The 18,766-nt window shown below is 44.0% G+C and overlaps 1 protein-coding gene across 2 annotated transcripts; it reads right to left on the bottom strand.

The window, feature by feature from the left end:
• Positions 1-1,617: 1,617 nt before the first annotated feature.
• Positions 1,618-17,876, bottom strand: hnf4b (hepatic nuclear factor 4, beta). 2 transcript variants are annotated; one of them, XM_024440223.2, is made up of 10 exons: positions 17,271-17,876; positions 15,511-15,676; positions 13,769-13,863; positions 9,468-9,574; positions 8,531-8,686; positions 8,233-8,320; positions 7,856-8,008; positions 3,522-3,785; positions 3,081-3,164; positions 1,618-2,352 (listed from the first exon to the last, which is right to left on the bottom strand). In XM_024440223.2, exons 1-10 carry the CDS (start codon positions 17,383-17,385, stop codon positions 2,225-2,227), a joined length of 1,356 nt encoding a protein of 451 aa, XP_024295991.1. In that variant the 5' UTR covers positions 17,386-17,876; the 3' UTR covers positions 1,618-2,224. The 2 variants fall into 2 exon arrangements, with proteins under 2 accessions (XP_024295991.1, XP_024295990.1); XM_024440222.2 differs by having other exon boundaries at positions 3,081-3,203; positions 17,271-17,875.
• Positions 17,877-18,766: the final 890 nt, after the last annotated feature.

Below are 18,766 nucleotides of genomic sequence, written 5' to 3'. Positions count from 1 at the left end.
ACAGTATCACAAGCTCCACAAAGCCTCTATGGGAGGGTTGCAATAAAAAAAACACTCCTCACAAAAAGCCACATCAAGTCTCGTTTGAGCTTTGCCAAAAAGCACATTGTAGATTCTGAGGCCAAGTGGCAAAAGGTGCTGTTGGGTCATGTTGAAACGTGAACCATCTTCCCATTTTCAACTTCCTGGCAGAGAGCTGCAGGTTCTCCTCAATAATGTGTCGGTATTTTGCACTGTCCATTTTCCCTTCTATCCTGACAAGTGCTCCAGTCCCTGCTGAAGAGAAACAGCCCCACAACATGGGGAAATGGTTCACTTTCAACATGACAATGACCCAATACACACCATGCAATTTGACTGAGCTTGAACAATTCTGCAAGGAAGAATGGGCAAATATTGCACAGGCTAGGTGTGTAAAGTTAGTAGAGACATTTTCAAAGAGACTCACGGCTGTAATTAAAGGTGGTTCCACCAAGTATTAACTCAGGGGGGAGTTCACTTACCCAAATAGGGTATTTTACTGTTTTACTTTTAACACATTTTGAGATTAAAAAAATAAATAAAAAATCACTTGGATATTGCGGGTTAGTGTGCATAAATAAAGCCGAAAAAGTCTGACTGTATTGTATGTGTTTTCATTTCAGGCTGTAAGGCAGCAAAAGGTGAACATTTTGGAAGGGAGTGGTGACTGTCTATACCCACTGTATATAATGTTTTGGTCGGGGGCCACCTAGTGGCCAGGGGCCCTAAGCAATCGTTTAAGACACTTAGGTTCTTAAACATAAGTGGCTGCTTAAGATGCAGATGCTGGCATCTGACCTGCAGCCCCCCTCCAGGTAGAGAGAGGTCAGCCTTTATAATATAATAGACATGCAAGACACATATATAATAGACACGCAAGAGACATAGCACTCAGACATACATTACATACCAACCTGGAAAGCATAGCTTATGGATTACTTAACCATATACCTTGGGTTCAATAGGTGTCCCTACTTCACACTGACATGCATACTTTCTCATGTACAGAGAGAGATATGAAAATAACTCCAAAAACACCACTTCAAATCTGGGTGAGGGAAGAGAAAGTCTCCAATAGATGTTCCTCCTTTCACCATTTCTGTCTATACCCCATGCAATATCTGACCCTGGACAGTCAGTGAATGACCCTGGTTATCTCAGTCTGAGAAGGTTTGCCTCAAGTGCTCAAAGGGAAAGAGGAACAGTCAGATTTTCTGAACAGGCTTAGTGCGCCCTCTGCAGTTACGTTAGATATCCTACACTCACACTCACAGTCATTACTGAATTATTTTCTAACCGTATGTATGTAGCCTGTTACAAAGTACCACTTCACACATTAGGCCTACACCCCTACAGAATAAAACCTAACAACCTTAAACAAGAGACACACAGCACATTTATTTTTTAAATTTATTTCTATTAAAAAAAAACATTTGTACGAGTAACCTTAAAATGTTTAACAGTACCAACATCTGCATGGAATTAAAAACATGAAATTGTTCTTACTTCACTGTCACATCACTATGTGATTAATTAACATGCCAACACAACTCACTCACCCAACCATGATCTAATAAAGATAACATACTATTGAGCTGTGGTCTTTATTGATTTGATGATTTTAATTGTCAGTGAATGGTTAACATAAAGAACAATTCCTGATCAATTATTAATTGTGTGCATCATATTCCCTGTGTGTAATGTGCATTGTGCAAAGGTGGATAAGGGAGAGGACTGGCTGGTTGAGTCAGAGTCCATTTTTGGGTTACTAGTGTCCATGTAACAGCCCCTACTTCATGTTGTAATCATATAGTAGCACGGCCTGGATGCACCAACACCAGGTCAGGGGTGGCAAACTCATTTTGCCCCAGGGGCCACATTCGGTCTTCAATGAGGTTCCAAGGGCTGCAATGAAAATGTGTTGTATTTCCTCGCTGTGGTTATCAGGGAGCTGGACACAGTCAAGAAACTGCAGGTCCATTATCATTTTTCCCCTCCAAAAAAAAAACATTTTACTCAAACCAACCGTGGGCTAGATTGGATATGTATGTATGTATGTATGTATGTGTGTGTGTGTGTGTGTGTGTGTGTGTGTGTGTGTGTGTGTGTGTGTGTGTGTGTATGTGTGTGTGCCAGCATGTTTAGACCACAGAGCTTTTTTTCTCCTCTCTGGTTGAGTAGCTGCTGCTGCTTGGTCTGCTTCTCAGAGGCAGGTGTGGACAGGAGCCATGGGCATGCCGTGGGCAGACTCTATGGGCATGTCTGCTCCCTCTCCATGTCTGTACACCTCAGTGCCAGTCTGTGTGGGCACCAGAGGCACCACTGGCAGAGCTGTTGGAGAGAGACAGGCATCAGACTGGCATTACACACACTGAGACTGAAATTGCATGGCTTTTACTACAGGTCCATAACAGTACTCTTTCAGGACATTAAGTTACCGTTGGTGAGCTAATCCCCTAAAAAAAGACACTAAGTAATTATAGGAATATTAATGATGGGAGACAGACATCAACATCCCTCAGGTGAGCTCAGAGCTGTAGGGACTGAGCCCGACGACCAGGGCTGGTGAGAGGGCCCAGGTTCCTGTGAAGTGAGGCTGGGTTAGAGGGCCTGAGACAAGGGGAGCAGTCTGGGCCATGTGCCCCCTGTAGGGCCAGACTGGCTCTGTGAGGGTGATAAATCACTGGGAACGGTGAGGTCACCGTGTGTTATTACTCTGTTTTGACAGCGTGGGGGCATTACTCAGGTATTCTCTTCCTACAGCTACCATGAGGCTGGCGAGACATACTATTACTTAGGAGAACCATGCTGCTTGGTGTTGTGAGGAGATCTCAGTGAAGCAAACCTGCTGCCTCTGTCTGGGACACACGCAGGAAACCAGCGGCTGAGGTTTCATGCACCTGCTGCACCGCTAAATACAGGTGTATGTGTGTGTGTGTGTATAAAGGTGTCATACATGGTGATTATGATGTATTTGTTTGCTCTACAGTAGCTAGCTAAATGCACACTAGTACACAAAGTATATTGACTTGTCCATGGATGCATTTGGGGGTACTCACAGCTAGGGACAGGTAGGATGACTGATGTGAAGTTGCTTGGCAACCCGACATGGCCTCCTAGTAGGTCCCGAGACAGGGTGTGATCTTGGGGTTGGGGGAACATCATTACGTTTGAGTTAGAACCTGAGGAGGACCAGAGAAGAGAATAGCTGTATACTACTACACTACTACACTGATCCAGTTACCATAACAGCTCAAAGGTTACCCTCATTACGAATACTCTCAAGTCAGTAATGAGAGCTCACCATGAAATAGTGTGAAAACAACATAAGTGAAGACACAATGCACAGTGCACAGATTAGATTGTGGGAAATGAAAGTTGACGTATGTTGGGTTGAATTGTTATTGACCTCTGTTGTTGATCTGTAAGGCAACCCAGAGAAAGTCAGTGGTATTCAGTTTGAGGGTTTTTACTGTAAGTATCTCTCCTCTGGAGCGTACCGTGCCCTGTGTGTTGTCCCAGGCCCCCAGTGGCCCCCTCTCCCAGCAGCATCTCCTGCAGCAGGCTGTCCACACTGGGCTCCCCCAGGAGCCTGGCCAGCTGCAGGGTCTCCACCATCTGCCAGGCCACACTCTGCAGGGGGGGCAGAATCAGCAGCAGCTCCCCAAAACGCCCCCGCTGCTCACAGGTGGCCTCGTCCAGCAGCACCTGGGCCTGGAAACGCAGCTGCCGCACTGTCTGAGGGGCCTCCAGCCCTGGGCAGTCTGAGAGACAGGGAGAGAGGTAGGGTTAATACTACACACACAGAGAGAGAGAGACATCAATCTACACACAATATCCCATAATGACAAAGCAAAAACAGGTATGTACACATTTTTGCAAAAGTATTAAAAATAAACAAATTAAATATCTTATTTACATCAGTATTCAGACCCTTTGCTATGAGACTCGGAATTGAGCTCAGGTGCATTCTGTTTCCGTTGATCATTCTTGAGATGTTTCTACAGGTTGATTGGAGTTCACCTGTGGTAAATTAAAATGATTGGACATGATTTGGAAAGGTATACACCTGTCTTTATAAGGTCCCACAGTTGACAGTACATGCCAGAGAAAAAACCAAGCCATGAGGTTGAAGGAATTGTCCGTAGAGCTCCGAGACAGGATTGTATCGAAGCACAGATTTGGGGAAGGGTACCAAAAATGTTCTGCAGCATTGAAGGCACAGTGTCCTCCATCATTCTTAAATGGAAGAAGTTTGGAACCATCAAGACTTGTCCTAGAGCTAGCCGCCCTGCCAAACTGACCAATTGGGGGAGAAGGGCCTTGGTCAGGGAGGTGACCAAGAACCCGATGGTCACTCTGACAGAGCTCCAGAGTTCTTCTGTGGAGATGGGAGAACTTTCCAGAAGGACAACCATCTCAGCAGCACTCCACCAATCAGGCCTTTATGGTAGAGTGGCCAGACGGAAGCCACTCCTGACAGTCCGCTTGGAGTTTGCCAAAAAGCACCTAAAGGACTCTCAGACCATGAGAAACAAGATTCTCTCGGCTGATGAAACCAAGATTGAACTCTTTGGCCTGAATGCCAAGCGTCACATCTGGAGGAAACCAGGCACTATCCCTACGGTGAAGCATGGTGGTGGCAGCAACTTCATGCTGTGGGGAGGTTTTTTAGAGGCAGGGACTGGGACACTAGTCAGGATCGAAGGAAAGATGAACGGAGCAAAGTACAGAGAGATCCTTGATGAAAACCCAGCTCCAGAGCTCTCAGGACCTCAGACTGGGGCGAAGGTTAACCTTCCAACAGGACAACAACCCTAAGCACACAGCCAAAAATACAGTTGTGCCAAGCTTGTAGTGTCATACCTAAGAAGACTTAAGGCTGTAATCACTGCCAAAGGTGCTTCAACAAAGTACTGAGTAAAGGGTCTGATACTTATGTAAATGTGATATTTCACTTTTTTCTTTTAAATAAATTAGCAATAATTTCTAAAAAACTGTTTTTGCTTTGTCATTATGGGGTATTGTGTGTAGATTGATGAGGGAAAAAAAACAATTGAATACATTTTATAACAACGCTGTAATAATAATAACAATAATAATAATAGTAAATAGTATGGCAGCAGCATAAGTGATGGTGGGTGCGTGGTGGTGTGTGTGTGTGTGTGTATGTGAGTTTATGTGTGTGGGTGCAAGAGTGTCTGTGTAGGTGGATAGGTGGATATACATGTAAACAGGCCTGAAAAGTGACTGGTAGCAGGAATATATAAATACATGTGCTTATGGTAATATTCTAATGGTAATATACAGTGTACTGTACATGTAAACAGGAGTAATGGTGACCAGTAGCAAGAGACATCGATAGATACTAATAGTAATAGCAATCAATAATCAATGAACAGCAGAGTAATGGTAGTAATAAATCTAATCAATACTCATTTTAGCAACAGAGTAGGTGTTAGAGGGAGCTGTAGTTGTTAGCCATTTAACAGTCTTATGGCCAAGGGATGGAAGCTGTTTAGGAGTCTTTTGGTTTGAGCCTTGATGCAAAGGTATCGCCTGCCAGACAGGAGCATTGAGAACAGTCTATGTCTCGGGTGGCTATTGTCTTTGTCAATTTTTCAGGCCTTTCTCAGAGAACATGTGGAATGTACTGTCACACCCTGATCTGTTTCACCTGTCTTTGTGCTTGCTTCCACCCCCCTCCAGGTGTCGCCCATCTTCCTCATTATCCCCAATGTATTTATACCTGTGTTATCTGTTTGTCTTTTGCCAGTTTGTTATGTTTGTCCAGCCTACCAGCGTTTTTACCCCTGCTCTTGTCTGTTTCTAGTTCCTGTTTTCTAGTTTGACCATTCTGCCTGCCCTAACCCTGAGCATGCCTACCGTTTCTGTACCTTGTCACACCACCCTGTATTATTGACCTCTGCCTGCCCTGACCCCAAGACTGCCGCCCGTTTCTGTACCTTGTCACACCATCCTGTATTATTGACCTCTGCCTGACCTGACCCCAAGACTGCCTACCATTTCTGTACCTTGTCACACCACCCTGTATTATTGACCTCTGCCTGCCCTGACCCCAAGACTGCCTACCGTTCTGTACCTTTTGGACTCTGAACTGGATTACTAACCTCCTCCCTGTAGACTGTCTCATCAATGTTGGTGATCGCCTACCACCTTTGTGTCATCGGACAAACTTGATGATGGAGTTGGAGTCATGCGTGGCCACGCAATCATGGGAGAACAGGGAGTATAAGCACACACCCCTGGGGGGCCAATGTGTTGAGGGTCTGCATGGCGGGTTGAGTAACAGTGGTCTAGGACTTAAATGCGCCGAGTGGCGAAGGAGGGAGTGTTGATAGAAGTTGGGTGCATGATATCTTGCTTATTTATAGCCTTGCCAGCTTGTTGTTGTTGTTGTTGTCCTGAGGTGGAATGTACCCTGAGTGTACAAAACATTAAGAACACCTTCTCTTTCCATGACACAGACTGACCAGGTGAATCCAGGTGAAACGTATGATCCCCTATTGATGTCACTTGTTAAATCCACTTCAATCAGTGTAGATGAAGGGGATGAGACAGGTTAAATAAATATTTTTAAAGGGGGGTGCAACTCAATATTAGGAAGGTGTACTTAATGTTTTGTACACTCAGTGTGTACAGCAGTCATGATAACAGTCATAGGTACACAAAGAGCCCAGGGCAGATGAATCAAAGTTGAAGTTGAACGCGGAATTGAGGTTATTAACTGCCGATCTGATGTTCAAAAGATTTTGTCGATCATAGGAATTTATAAACGCCAAAAGAATCACAAAATAGCAAAGTTGGGTCAGAGCACGCAAGACGGCAGCCATACAGTACGGCCCCATCGTCACATACAGTACGGCCCCATCGTCACATACAGTACGGCCCCCCCATCGTCACATACAGTACGGCCCCATCAACATACAGTACGGCCCCATTGTCACATACAGTACGGCCCCATCGTCACATACAGTACGGCCCCATCGTCACATACAGTACGGCCCCATCGTCACATACAGTACGGCCCCATCGTCACATACAGTACGGCCCCATCGTCACATACAGTACGGCCCCATCATCACATACAGTACATGAGAGACACTTACATGTACAGTATGCTTATACTGAGAGACAGAGTGAAGCCACTGTGAGGCAAACAATTCCTACAACACAGCACTGAGACAAATCCTCACTCTGCGGCCCTAGGAGAATAGGGAGAGATGGGATTGCTGTGGGGACATTATACAATATACTTCTTTACTAATTTAAATGCATTATGTGTAATAAACTAAACAGAAATTATTAGAGAAAGTTTAGGAAAAGGTAGTAGGGCAGGGTCACACAGGACAGAGCTGAGCACACGTGCGGTGAGTTTATTTATGTAGGTAGTCAGTCATCTGTGTCAGACTTGGCCTAATGCTGCTGTCTACTGCTGTGCACTGCTGTGCCAGTTTGGCCAGTCAGTCTGTCAGACCGGTGGCCTGGCTCTGCTGTTGTAATCACCGCCTCAGGCCAACAGGCTGTAAAGTCCAGCAGCCAGTCACGTCTCCCTGCCAGGACCAGGACTTCGCCCAGATATTAATAGTTTCTCCCCAGAACACGGTGAAACCTGTCCGCCAGGACAAAACAACAGGGTGCCAAGGACAGAGCACAGAGAGCAGAGAGAGCAGAGACAGTCCCAGGAGAGAACAACTGTGAAATAAAAAGATTCCTGGCGAAAGTCTCTTCCTTTGTCTGAGGACAGAGGAGAGGTGAGAAGAGGTGAGGAGGGGCAGGGGGGTGGCTGATGGTAACCAAAGGACTGACTGACCAGGACTGAAGAAGACTATGGTTTTAAGGCAGGCAAACTCGCTGTTGGTGATGTCCAGCTCTCTCAGAGGCTTGACCAGCTCCTCCAGGATCCGGGCAGCCACCCTGGACACCTCCACCTCAGGACCGCTCACTGGGATCACAAAGTAATTACCTGCAAACACAATCCACATATTTGAATACTTACTTATGATATAAGTAAAGTAAAACTGTAAGTATAACTTTATACATTAGGTAAGTCTGCTTCCTTTATCAATATACACATATGGTAAAAGCAGCATAGCTAGTCGACATTACCAACATTGGGTAAATCTTTTTTCAATTCTATAACAATGATGAGAGCACATCCCAGACTCAGCTGAAATCGATATATTTTACCCAGAAGGATAATGTCATTGTAAGGCAGGGAGCGTTGAGCCACCCCTAGGATGAGGTGTTCAGCAGAGTGGGCTCGTAACAGGGATACCTGCACACAGACAAGACACAGCACAGCACAGAGACAACACACAGCAGCCATTACACAGACAGCCCTCCCTGCAACGTGAGTATTCCAACAGCTAGTGATCCAAAACCCAACACAAAGACAGCTGGGCTGAATGTGACCGCCTGCTTAGACAGGTGCAGCTCACATGTTCATACAGACACATTAAGTAGGATAACATCCATAGTTCCAAACCCTGTCGTCAACGGGGAGGCTGCAGAACTCGGGGATGCGCTTGGCCCACTGCACCAGCAGGAGGAGCTGCTGCTTCATGGACTCACACACGTCCCCCACGAGCGCTATCTTCTTGGTGTTGATGTCACAGCTCATAGGGGAGGTCAGGGCTGGAAACTGAGAGTGGCACACAATAATGAGAGGTTCCACATTGGCCCTAGGTGTCAGTGTAATGTGAGAATGAAGAGAGGGTTGGAGGAGATGGATGGGGCAGGGTGCAGGGGTTAGATGATAGGTGCTTGGACAATCGTGAAGGGCAGAGCAAGCAGAGGCAGGTAGGGTATTGGGTGGGGGAAAGGTCACTTCAGAGAATGGTGGTAATAGAGAATATAAGGGTGTAAGATGAGAAATGGATTTTGGATGTGTGTTGTTGGTGGGTCTGTCTCTGGAACGATGCTGTTGGATGGTGATCAGAGCCCCTTCAGCACACAGCTCACATTGAGGAGACATCGCATGAAAACTTGACCCAAATGGAAAACAGCCTGGCCAAATTTTGTGGTTCATTTGTCCATCATCCAATTAATTTCTGCCGCATTCCTTTCGCATACAAAGAGGATATCTGGTTGTTATTATGTATTTGAAGCCAATTGAACGCTGGCACACAATCCAAGCCCAGGCACTGCCATTACATAGGACTGCTGTGATCAGATGTGAGTCTCTCTGGGCAATTTGGCAATTTCTAAGAAGTAACTGAATCCAGCCTGCAGCTAAAATCTCCAGGGGACCTTAATGGCCGGCTGTCTAAAGTGCAGCCTGTATCCTCTCCATCTCTAGCCCTGCCACTGCTGTGTTTCTGAGAAACAGATAAGGGGCTCTACTCTGGGCTGTATGGGAAATGGAAGCCTCTGGAGCACTTTGTGGCTGTGAATAGCGAGAGGTTTTAGTGACAATCTCTTACCTGATGCATGCTGGCCTCTGCCTGTAACAGTACGCTGATGGACAGAGTGCCCAGCCCCTGTCCCTCTCCTCTGCGGCTGCTGATGCGGTCCCGCTCGTTCTGCACGGCTGGAAATAAAAGAATAGGAGGGAGGGAGAGTCCCTGGATTTCTTGTGTTCACTGTTTTACTTGGACAAAGTATACTCAATGGAGGGGTAACGTTGTAATTACAGCATACACCTACACTGAACAAAAATCTAAAAACAATCCCTAAAGTGTTGGTCCCATGTTTCATGATCTGAAATTAAAGATCCCAGAAATGTTCCATATGCACAAAAAGCTTATTTCTCTCAACATTTCTGCACAAATTTGTTTACATCCCTGTTAGTGAGCATTTATCCTTTGCCAAGATAATCCATTCACCTGACAGGTGTGGCATATCAAGAAGCTGATTAAACGGCATGATCATTACACAGGTGCACCTTGTACTGAGGACAATAAAAGGCCACTTTAAAATGTGTTTTATCACACAACACAATGCCACATATGTCTCAAGTTTTGAGGGAGCGTGCGATTGGCATGCTGACAGCAGGAATGTCCACCAGAGCTGTTGCCAGATCATTTAATGTTAATTTCTCTACCATAAGCCACCTCCAACGTTGTTTTAGAGAATTTGGCAGTACGTCCAACTGGCCTCACAACCGCAGACCATGTGTATGGAGTCATGTGGGTGAGCGGTTTTCTGATGTCAACGTTATGAACAGAGTGTCCCATAATGGCGTTGGGGTTATGGTATGGGCAAGTACAAGGTACGGACAACGAACACAATTGCATTTTATCGATGGCAATTTGAATGCACAGAGATACCGTGACAAGATCCTGAGGCCCATTGTGAGGCAATTTTTATTTTTAGGTACTGTATCTGTGACCAACAGATGCATATACAATGGGGCAAAAAAAGTATTTAGTCAGCCACCAATTGTGCAAGTTCTCCCACTTAAAAAGATGAGAGAGGCCTGTAATTGTCATCATAGGTACACTTCAACTATGACAGACAAAATGAGAAAAAAAATCCAGAAAATCACACTGTAGGATTTTTAATTAATTTATTTGCAAATTATGGTGGAAAATAAGTATTTGGTCAATAACAAAAGTTTTTCTCAATACTTTGTTATATACCCTTTGTTGGCAATGACAGAGGTCAAACTTTTTCTGTATGTCTTCACAAGGTTTTCACACATTGTTGCTGGTATTTTGGCCCATTCCTCCATGCAGATCTCCTCTAGAGCAGTGATGTTTTGGGGCTGTTGCTGGGCAACACGGACTTTCAACTCCCTCCAAAGATTTTCTATGGGGTTGAGATCTGGAGACTGGCTAGGCCACTCCAGGACCTTGAAATGCTTCTTACGAAGCCACTCCTTCATTGCCCGGGCGGTGTGTTTGGGATCATTGTCATGCTGAAAGACCCAGCCACATTTCATCTTCAATGCCCTTGCTGATGGAAGGAGGTTTTCACTCAAAATCCCACGATACATGGCCCCATTCATTCTTTCCTTTACACGGATCAGTCGTCCTGGTCCCTTTGCAGAAAAACAGCCCCAAAGCATGATGTTTCCACCCCCATGCTTCACAGTAGGTATGGTGTTCTTTGGATGTAACTCAGCATTCTTTGTCCTCCAAACACGACGAGTTGAGTTTTTACCAAAAAGTTATATTTTGGTTTCATCTGACCATATGACATTCTCCCAATCTTCTTCTGGATCATCCAAATGCTCTCTAGCAAACTTCAGACGGGCCTGGACATGTACTGGCTTAAGCAGGGGGACACGTCTGGCACTGCAGGATTTGAGTCCCTGGCGGCGTAGTGTGTTACTGATGGTAGGCTTTGTTACTTTGATCCCAACTCTCTGCAGGTCATTCACTAGGTCCCCCCGTGAGGTTCTGGGATTTTTGCTCACCGTTCTTGTGATCATTTTGACCCCACGGGGTGAGATCTTGCGTGGAGCCCCAGATCGAGGGAGATTATCAGTGGTCTTGTATGTCTTCCATTTCCTAATAATTGCTTCCACAGTTGATTTCTTCAAACCAAGCTGCTTACCTATTGCAGATTCAGTCTTCCCAGCTTGGTGCAGGTCTACAATTTTGTTTCTGGTGTCCTTTGACAGCTCTTTGGTCTTGGCCATAGTAGAGTTTGGAGTGTGACTGTTTGAGGTTGTGGACAGGTGTCTTTTATACTGATAACAAGTTCAAACAGGTGCCATTAATACAGGTAACGAGTGGAGGACAGAGGAGCATCTTAAAGAAAAAGTTACAGGTCTGTGAGAGCTAGAAATCTTGCTTGTTTGTAGGTGACCAAATACTAATTTTCCACCATAATTTGCAAATAAATTAATAAAAAATCCTACAATGTGATTTTCTGGATTTTTTTTCTCATTTTGTCTGTCATAGTTGAAGTGTACCTATGATGAAAATTACAGGCCTCTCTCATCTTTTTAAGTGGGAGAACTTGCACAATTGGTGGCTGACTAAATACTTTTTTGCCCCACTGTATGTATTCCCAGTCATGTGAAATCCATAAATTAGGACCTAATGAATTTATTTCAATTGACTGACTTCCTTATATGAACTGTAACTCAGTAAAATCTTTGAAATTGTTGTATCTTGCGTTACTAATTTTTGTTATACATTTAATTTTGACACTCATCTGTATTGAGACTATTTCAGAGCAAATTAAATGTCCCCAAATCCCCCAAGTAACATCTCTAATTTTGATTCTGATTCTGCCAACATATTAAACCTGACTATGTAATTAGCCAAAGGAAGGCATGATGGAAGGCTGACAGTACAGGGCCTGATGATTGGGATTGTGTCTGACAGAGGAGACTGTCTCATAGTGACCTCTGTGCCTGTGTCATTACAATGGATGACCTCAGCCTGATTTCAGTCTGCTCCACAAAGTCAGACAACAAGCCCCAGTCTGAGAGCAATCAGTCACCACAGCTGACCTCTCAGCAGCCAATCAGGACCCTATTAATCAAACTGGAGCTGCAGAGACAGAGACAGAGAGACCTCTGCCTTGGAGACATGGCAGTGGGTGATGATGTCACAAATTAGTCCTCCACAGAGCACAAGTGAAGTGATAGATTGAAAGTGGCTGTGGACATTCAGCAAGGAGAATAGGAGGAGTACAAATATAGATCGTTGTCAAAAATGGTTTGTTAGAATTTGTTGTCTGGATTAATGTACAATTGAAACACATTAAACCAAAGGCTTATACACATTTTCAAAATGGCATGTTCTGATATTTTGTGGCATAGCTTTGCTTGTTACTAAATGCTATGCTGAGTGGTCTGCAAAATTAATACGGCAAATGTTTGAATCTTTCTCCCTGACCATCACTAAGGGGGCTCAGCTCAGCTTCAGTTTCTCTCTTACGTAACGTTCCTCTGGAATGAGGGCTCAGCAAAGAGAGGTATTTCTCTCTTGAAAAAGCCAGAACAAATAATTGCCCATGCTCTGCCATTTTAATTATTCATGTGAGGGGCCATTCATGGATCCTCTAATTCCGTCTCTCTCTCTCCTGGTTATCTGCGGCAGCCAGTGGAAGATAAGGTCTACAGTGGACACTACAAACAGCCACTCACTCAGTATTGCTCAAGAGAGCGGCATGTTGATCTTGTTGCTTTTCCCCCACAGTAAGTGGTGCATTCACTCTTAGAAAAAAGGGTTCCAAAAGGGTTTTTCGGCTGTCCCCATAGGAGAACCCTTTTTGTTTCCAGGTAGAACCCTTTCGGTTCCATGTAGAGGGCTCTACCAGGAACCAAAACATTTTCTTCAAAGGGTTCTCCTATGGGGATAGCCAAAGAACCCTTTTCGGTTCTAGATACCCCTGCACATCGACTTTGTACTGTTACCTCGTGTATTTATTCTACGTGTTATTAGCTTTCGAATATTCTGTTGTTTATGAAGCATGTGACAATTTTTGGGGGATTTGATTTGAGATAGCACCTTGTAGACTATACCGCACTCACTACCCCTGCCTGAGCCTCCACTACCCACCCCCGCATGGTGTGCCTGCCAACCTCAATGCCCCCCTTGGCATTGGACATGGTTATGCAATGTGGGTAAATATTGTGATTTGTCAACTTGCATATATGCTTATGGCTTTAAAAACAAAATGCTGTGTGTGTGTGCTGGCATGCTTTTAAAAAATCGCCTTTGAATTAATAATGTGGCAATGAATTGTGTAATTACTTTGTAGTGTGGTGCCATACAGTATGTACAATCTATGTCATGATTAAACAACAAACCGTCTCTCTCACCTTCCTTTCTCATGCCTGCTCTGAAACATTTCCGAAGCCTGCAGTATCGGCATTGGTTCCTCTTGTCTTTGTCCACAACACATTGCCTGCTGAACCTGCCGACCCACACACACACACACACACACACACACACACACACACACACACACACACACACACACACACACACACACACACACACACACACACACACACACACACACACACACACGCACGCACGCACGCACACACACACACACACACACAATTAGATAAACTTCAAAACAAGACAACAGTTGTATGATTCTGTAACACACAATCAGACACAAGTCTCACACTATGGGCTTCTGTAATTGTGATGGCGTCAGATCAGTGCTGTACAATTTCTGTGTTGTGGACATACACATGTTCAGACAGGCTCCTAACACTTAGTTCCAGACATGTAACCACCTTTCAATGAAACCTGCGAATTGACAACTCCTATAGTCCATACAGTGTGGTAAAATCAACTTCTCACATGTAAGAGTAAAACGCATCACACCATTGACTTGGAGTCTTCAACCACTGTATTAAGGTTATTGTCTCTTTGTCTGAACAAAACCCAGAGACTATGACACAGAAGTTGGCTTTCTAATTCTTGGCCAACGCAACTCTCATACTTTTCACTTCACAATGGATGTGGTTGAGAACCGTACCACCAGAAAAAGTAATCCGTTATTGAGATGGGGGTTGAACACTGTGTATGAAAGTACTGTACCAGCATTTCAGCTACATTTTTTTACCAGCTGCCCTAGTCGTAGGCAGTAAATTTGTCTCTGTATTGTCATGTGGGTCGGAGGTGGACAATAGTGCGCCTAATAATAATTCCAACGATCTGCAGTTCTAACAGAACCTTGGTGGTATCTCAAATGACACCCTATTTCCCATTTAGTGCCTTATTGTTATGTCTCAGGTCAAAAGTAGCGCACTATATGGGGATCCAGCCTTGTCTCATAGACTAGACGTAACATAGTAATTGTAAATCCGGGACACTGAAATTAGTATGATACAGTATGTTACATTTGGTAGGGTTATATAAGACAGATGGTTACTTAAAGTTGGGTGGTTGGTTGAGATGGATAGGTGGGTGTATAACGCGAATGTCTAGCAACCCATAGGTTGCGAGTTTGAATCTCATCACGATCAACTTTAGCATTTTAGCTAATTAGCAACTTTTCAACTACTTACTGCATTTGATCTACTTTGCAACTATTTAGCATGTTAGCTAACTCTTCCCCTAACCCTTTTAGCTAACCTTTACCCTTTTAACCCTAGCCATTTAACCTAGTCCTAAACTTAACCTTAACCCTAACCACCAAGTTGCAATTGGCCCGTGCAACCCAAGGTTTGATATCAGCATAAACAGAAACCCTCTTAAATCTAACCACCAATCCCTAGCTTATGCTAATGTTAGCCACCTAGCCACCTAGCTAGAATTCATAACATCTCATATGTTTATCAAATTCGTAACATGTTGTATGTTTTTCAAATTGTAATTCGTAACATTTAATACTAAATGGGTGATGGACATCCACAAATGAATACATACCATACGAACCGAACCGTAACATATATTAAATGGAGTGGATTTATTTACAGAATAATACGTAATGCTGTGAGAACAGGTTGGATCAGATTTAAAAAATAGAGCACTCTATTGGGAATAGGTTGTCATTTGAGATGTAGTCCTCTTTTTCAGTGATCTGTGTGGTGATGAGTCTCACCTGCAGGTGTAGGCGTGGTTCTTCCTGACGCTCCTCCTGAAGAAGCCCTTGCAGCCGTCACAGCTGGAAGCACCGTAGTGTTTACCTGTGGCCCTGTCTGCACATATGGAACACACGCTCCCATTGGTCTGTGGCAGCAGAGGGGCAGGCTCCGGCATCATCAACTCTGTCAGTCAATCACAAGAAAATGATTGAAATTCATACACTACAGCACACTGGAGGTCTGGTGTGTAGCTACTGCATGTGTTGAATTGACTCTTGACACTTGGGGACAGACATGCGAGGATGTCTATTACTGATGACCTCAGGCTAACATTAGAAAGCTTTGGAGATGCACAATGGAATATTGGTCTTGTAGGACACAGTTCTACTTTTACAGAGGGGCCCCCATTGTTGATGAGTAAGTAAACATCTCCAAGCCTTGCTAATAAGCCCCAACAGGGTCTGCAGAGAGCGGATCACTCAGCTGAGAGATTGTCAACGCTGTGTGACAGCAGATAAGCACGATTACAGAGCAAATAATTAATCAACGCCATCATCAGCTAAGGTGATTAATGAATCCCTGTTCATTCCACCTCTGTGAAGGGTAATAACCTTGTGCTGCACATAAAAAAAGCACAACATTCAAAGGCAGAAATGTGTTGATTGTGAGCTTATAGGGCTGTAAGAACAATGGCAGAGTTGTGTTGTTCCCCAGGTCTGATGAGGTTTGGAGGGGGTAATAAAAGCAGGGTTATAGGTAGAGATATCACTGCTGTATGTTGCTGCCAGACTCACAGGCCCTCAGAGGACCACTGCTGCTTATTACTCAGAGGAAGAGGAAACTCCCCATTTAATTAAAGCAGATTCAGGTCAGTGGCAAAGACAAAGTCCACTGGCTAATTTTACACTGGGAGCTCCGTTTTAATTCAATCTCCCTCAGTGTTGCTCTAAATTGTGTCCTGTCAGTGTTCGATCGCTGCAGGATTGTCTCTCTTAAAACCACTGACCGTCAAATATACTTTGTTGGTGTAGTGTTTGTGCAGTCACAGGGACAATGCCCCCAGGCTGTAATGTATTTACAATTGCACACTTAGAGTTGGGAGACTGAGCAGCCAGGGAGAACAATTTAACATGGAGACTGCTTTCTGTGGTCAAAGATCAGTTCGATTGAATTAAGAGATTAGAATACATCTGCCACACAGCTATCTGCCTTGGAGAGCAGTCTGCTGGTAAAGCATCTCCTTAAAAGTGCCAAAGAAAGGACCTGATTCAGCAGAACAGACTCCTAATGATGATAATGATAAGTTCAAATTAGATTATAAGGGAAAGCAGAAGAGGGGGAGATCTTTAGATCACCCTCAGTATTGTCGGGAGTAATGACCGTTGTATTCACAGCATTTTGTGGAATGAAAAGCTAATGTCATTTTATCCATGAGAAAATGGTCTTACAAATTCCTGTGTGCAATGAGAGCTACATTGTAAAGCGCTGAGAGTACTTTTTAAAACCATGTTTTTCCAAGGGCACTGGGTCTCTTTTTGTAAGCCTGGTTTTCTTTCCAGCTGAATGGAAAGAACAGGTTTTAAAAAGTTACCAAGATCTACTCATGAATTTGAACTTATAAAAATGAATGGATATTCAATATTTTATATTCTTTGAATGTCCTTTGAATATCATACAAAAACCCTCCCTCAAATGTCAGACCGGTGTTTTGGTGTTGTTGTGCACCAGTCTATGAGTGAAGGACAGACAGGTAAAGGTGTCATTATACCAGACATACCTGTCTCTACAGGAAACACCCTGAGGTTGTCAAACTCCAGCATGGTGTAGGAAGGATCAAGGGTGGTGCTGTAGTCTGTGGAGTCCAGATCCAGCACGTTCCCTGACAGCTTCATGGTTCTGGTCACTGCTTCAGGAGGCCACACTAGGCCCAAACAAAAGTCTGATTTATATGAGCAAAGGAACCAGAACAGGCTGCTACACGATCTTCCTCTTCAGTTCACCACTCTGTTCCAAAATTACCCACTATTTCAGCACAATCACTTAATTCCTCTGTGTCTTCCTGACTGTCTAGCTCAGGTAAATCAATGTGTTGTCATTCTGTGTGACGCTGCTATTCCTCCACTCGTCACAGGCCTCCAAAGTCCTGGTTCCTGTCCTGTGCTGATGTTTTCCTTGGCCCAGTGAATCATGTGCACCTTTTAGATTCTTCCTTTTCTTATCCCAGTATTCCTGGCAGGCAGTTCTTACTCAGGTTGTATAACAGAACAAGTTATCCAGTATGTATTTAGCTGGTAGCTAATGTTCCAGATCAGTGTGACAGATGCCAAACAGCCTTCCAAAGGAGGGAAAGAGAGAGACACTGAGATTTGGCCCACTGTATGTTTGCGACTCTCTTATCAGAGTAGAGTATAATAAAGGTGAGGGTTCAGATGGAGGCAGGTAAACATGACTCACTGGGAAGAGAAAAAACAGCCGATACAGTCAATGAGCTACCTTATCTTAATCACTTCTACGGCTGAGGAAAAAAGGACAGCAAAAACTAAAGTATATGACCAGATCAAAGGTCATCATTACAATGTGTTGTCAGTTACTGCAGGTCAGTTGAGAATGGTATTTGAGTACCACTGATCAATGTTTGATATTTGTAATTTCAGTAGACTTCTATGGACAAAAGATGCCAGATTCTCAAGTTTGAGTGTAATTGTAACTGGACGAGAGAGTGTGCTATATTTCACCACTGGGGGCAGAGTTTGCTAGTTCCACCGGTCTGCACTCTACTCTGTTTCACAACTGGGAGGGGCTTCTTTCTTCACCTTTGCCCATGTGAAGAGCATGCCATCAGCTGTTTGGAGGTATTGATCAGAGGTAGAGGGATAACGTGTTTGCAAATAAAACTATACCTCCCCTGGGCCCCTTTATACAGATAGTGAATGCACTGTAGATTGCCTTTCTCTCTGACTTGTCTCTACATAAAACACAGGTTCAAAGCAATGGAGGGTCATCTATGTCAATCTACAATATAGTGACATTAGTATCTTCACAAAGCCACTTAGTGGTCTATCTACTGTTGTAGTAATGGAGTAACAGAATAATACAAAGCACCATATTAACAATCATATCATATTGTTTTTAGATTATTAGGAAGGAAACGTGAAACAAAGCAGTAAAGTCCAACATGTATTTTTCAGTTTGCATCCAAAAATGGACAGAGATCTCATATTAATGTCCTTCATTTTTAATAGAGTAAATTCCCAGACATCTATAAAAATGGAC

Source organism: Oncorhynchus tshawytscha, linkage group LG12 (assembly GCF_018296145.1).
Source record: "Oncorhynchus tshawytscha isolate Ot180627B linkage group LG12, Otsh_v2.0, whole genome shotgun sequence".
Lineage (NCBI taxonomy): Eukaryota > Metazoa > Chordata > Actinopteri > Salmoniformes > Salmonidae > Oncorhynchus > Oncorhynchus tshawytscha.
Note: the sequence above shows the minus strand (reverse complement) of the source record. Positions and strands in the feature narration are given on the sequence as shown.

Coding starts and splice junctions, on each gene's coding strand:
- hnf4b (XM_024440222.2), bottom strand. CDS start 17,385: ATGAAGCTGTCAGGGAACGTGCTGGATCTGGACTCCACAGACTACAGC. Junction 9,575..13,768: donor AGCAGGCATGAGAAAGGAAG/GTGAGAGAGACG, acceptor TTTTATTTCCAG/CCGTGCAGAACGAGCGGGAC. Junction 3,204..3,521: donor GGGACAACACACAGGGCACG/GTACGCTCCAGA, acceptor GGTCCTCCTCAG/GTTCTAACTCAAACGTAATG.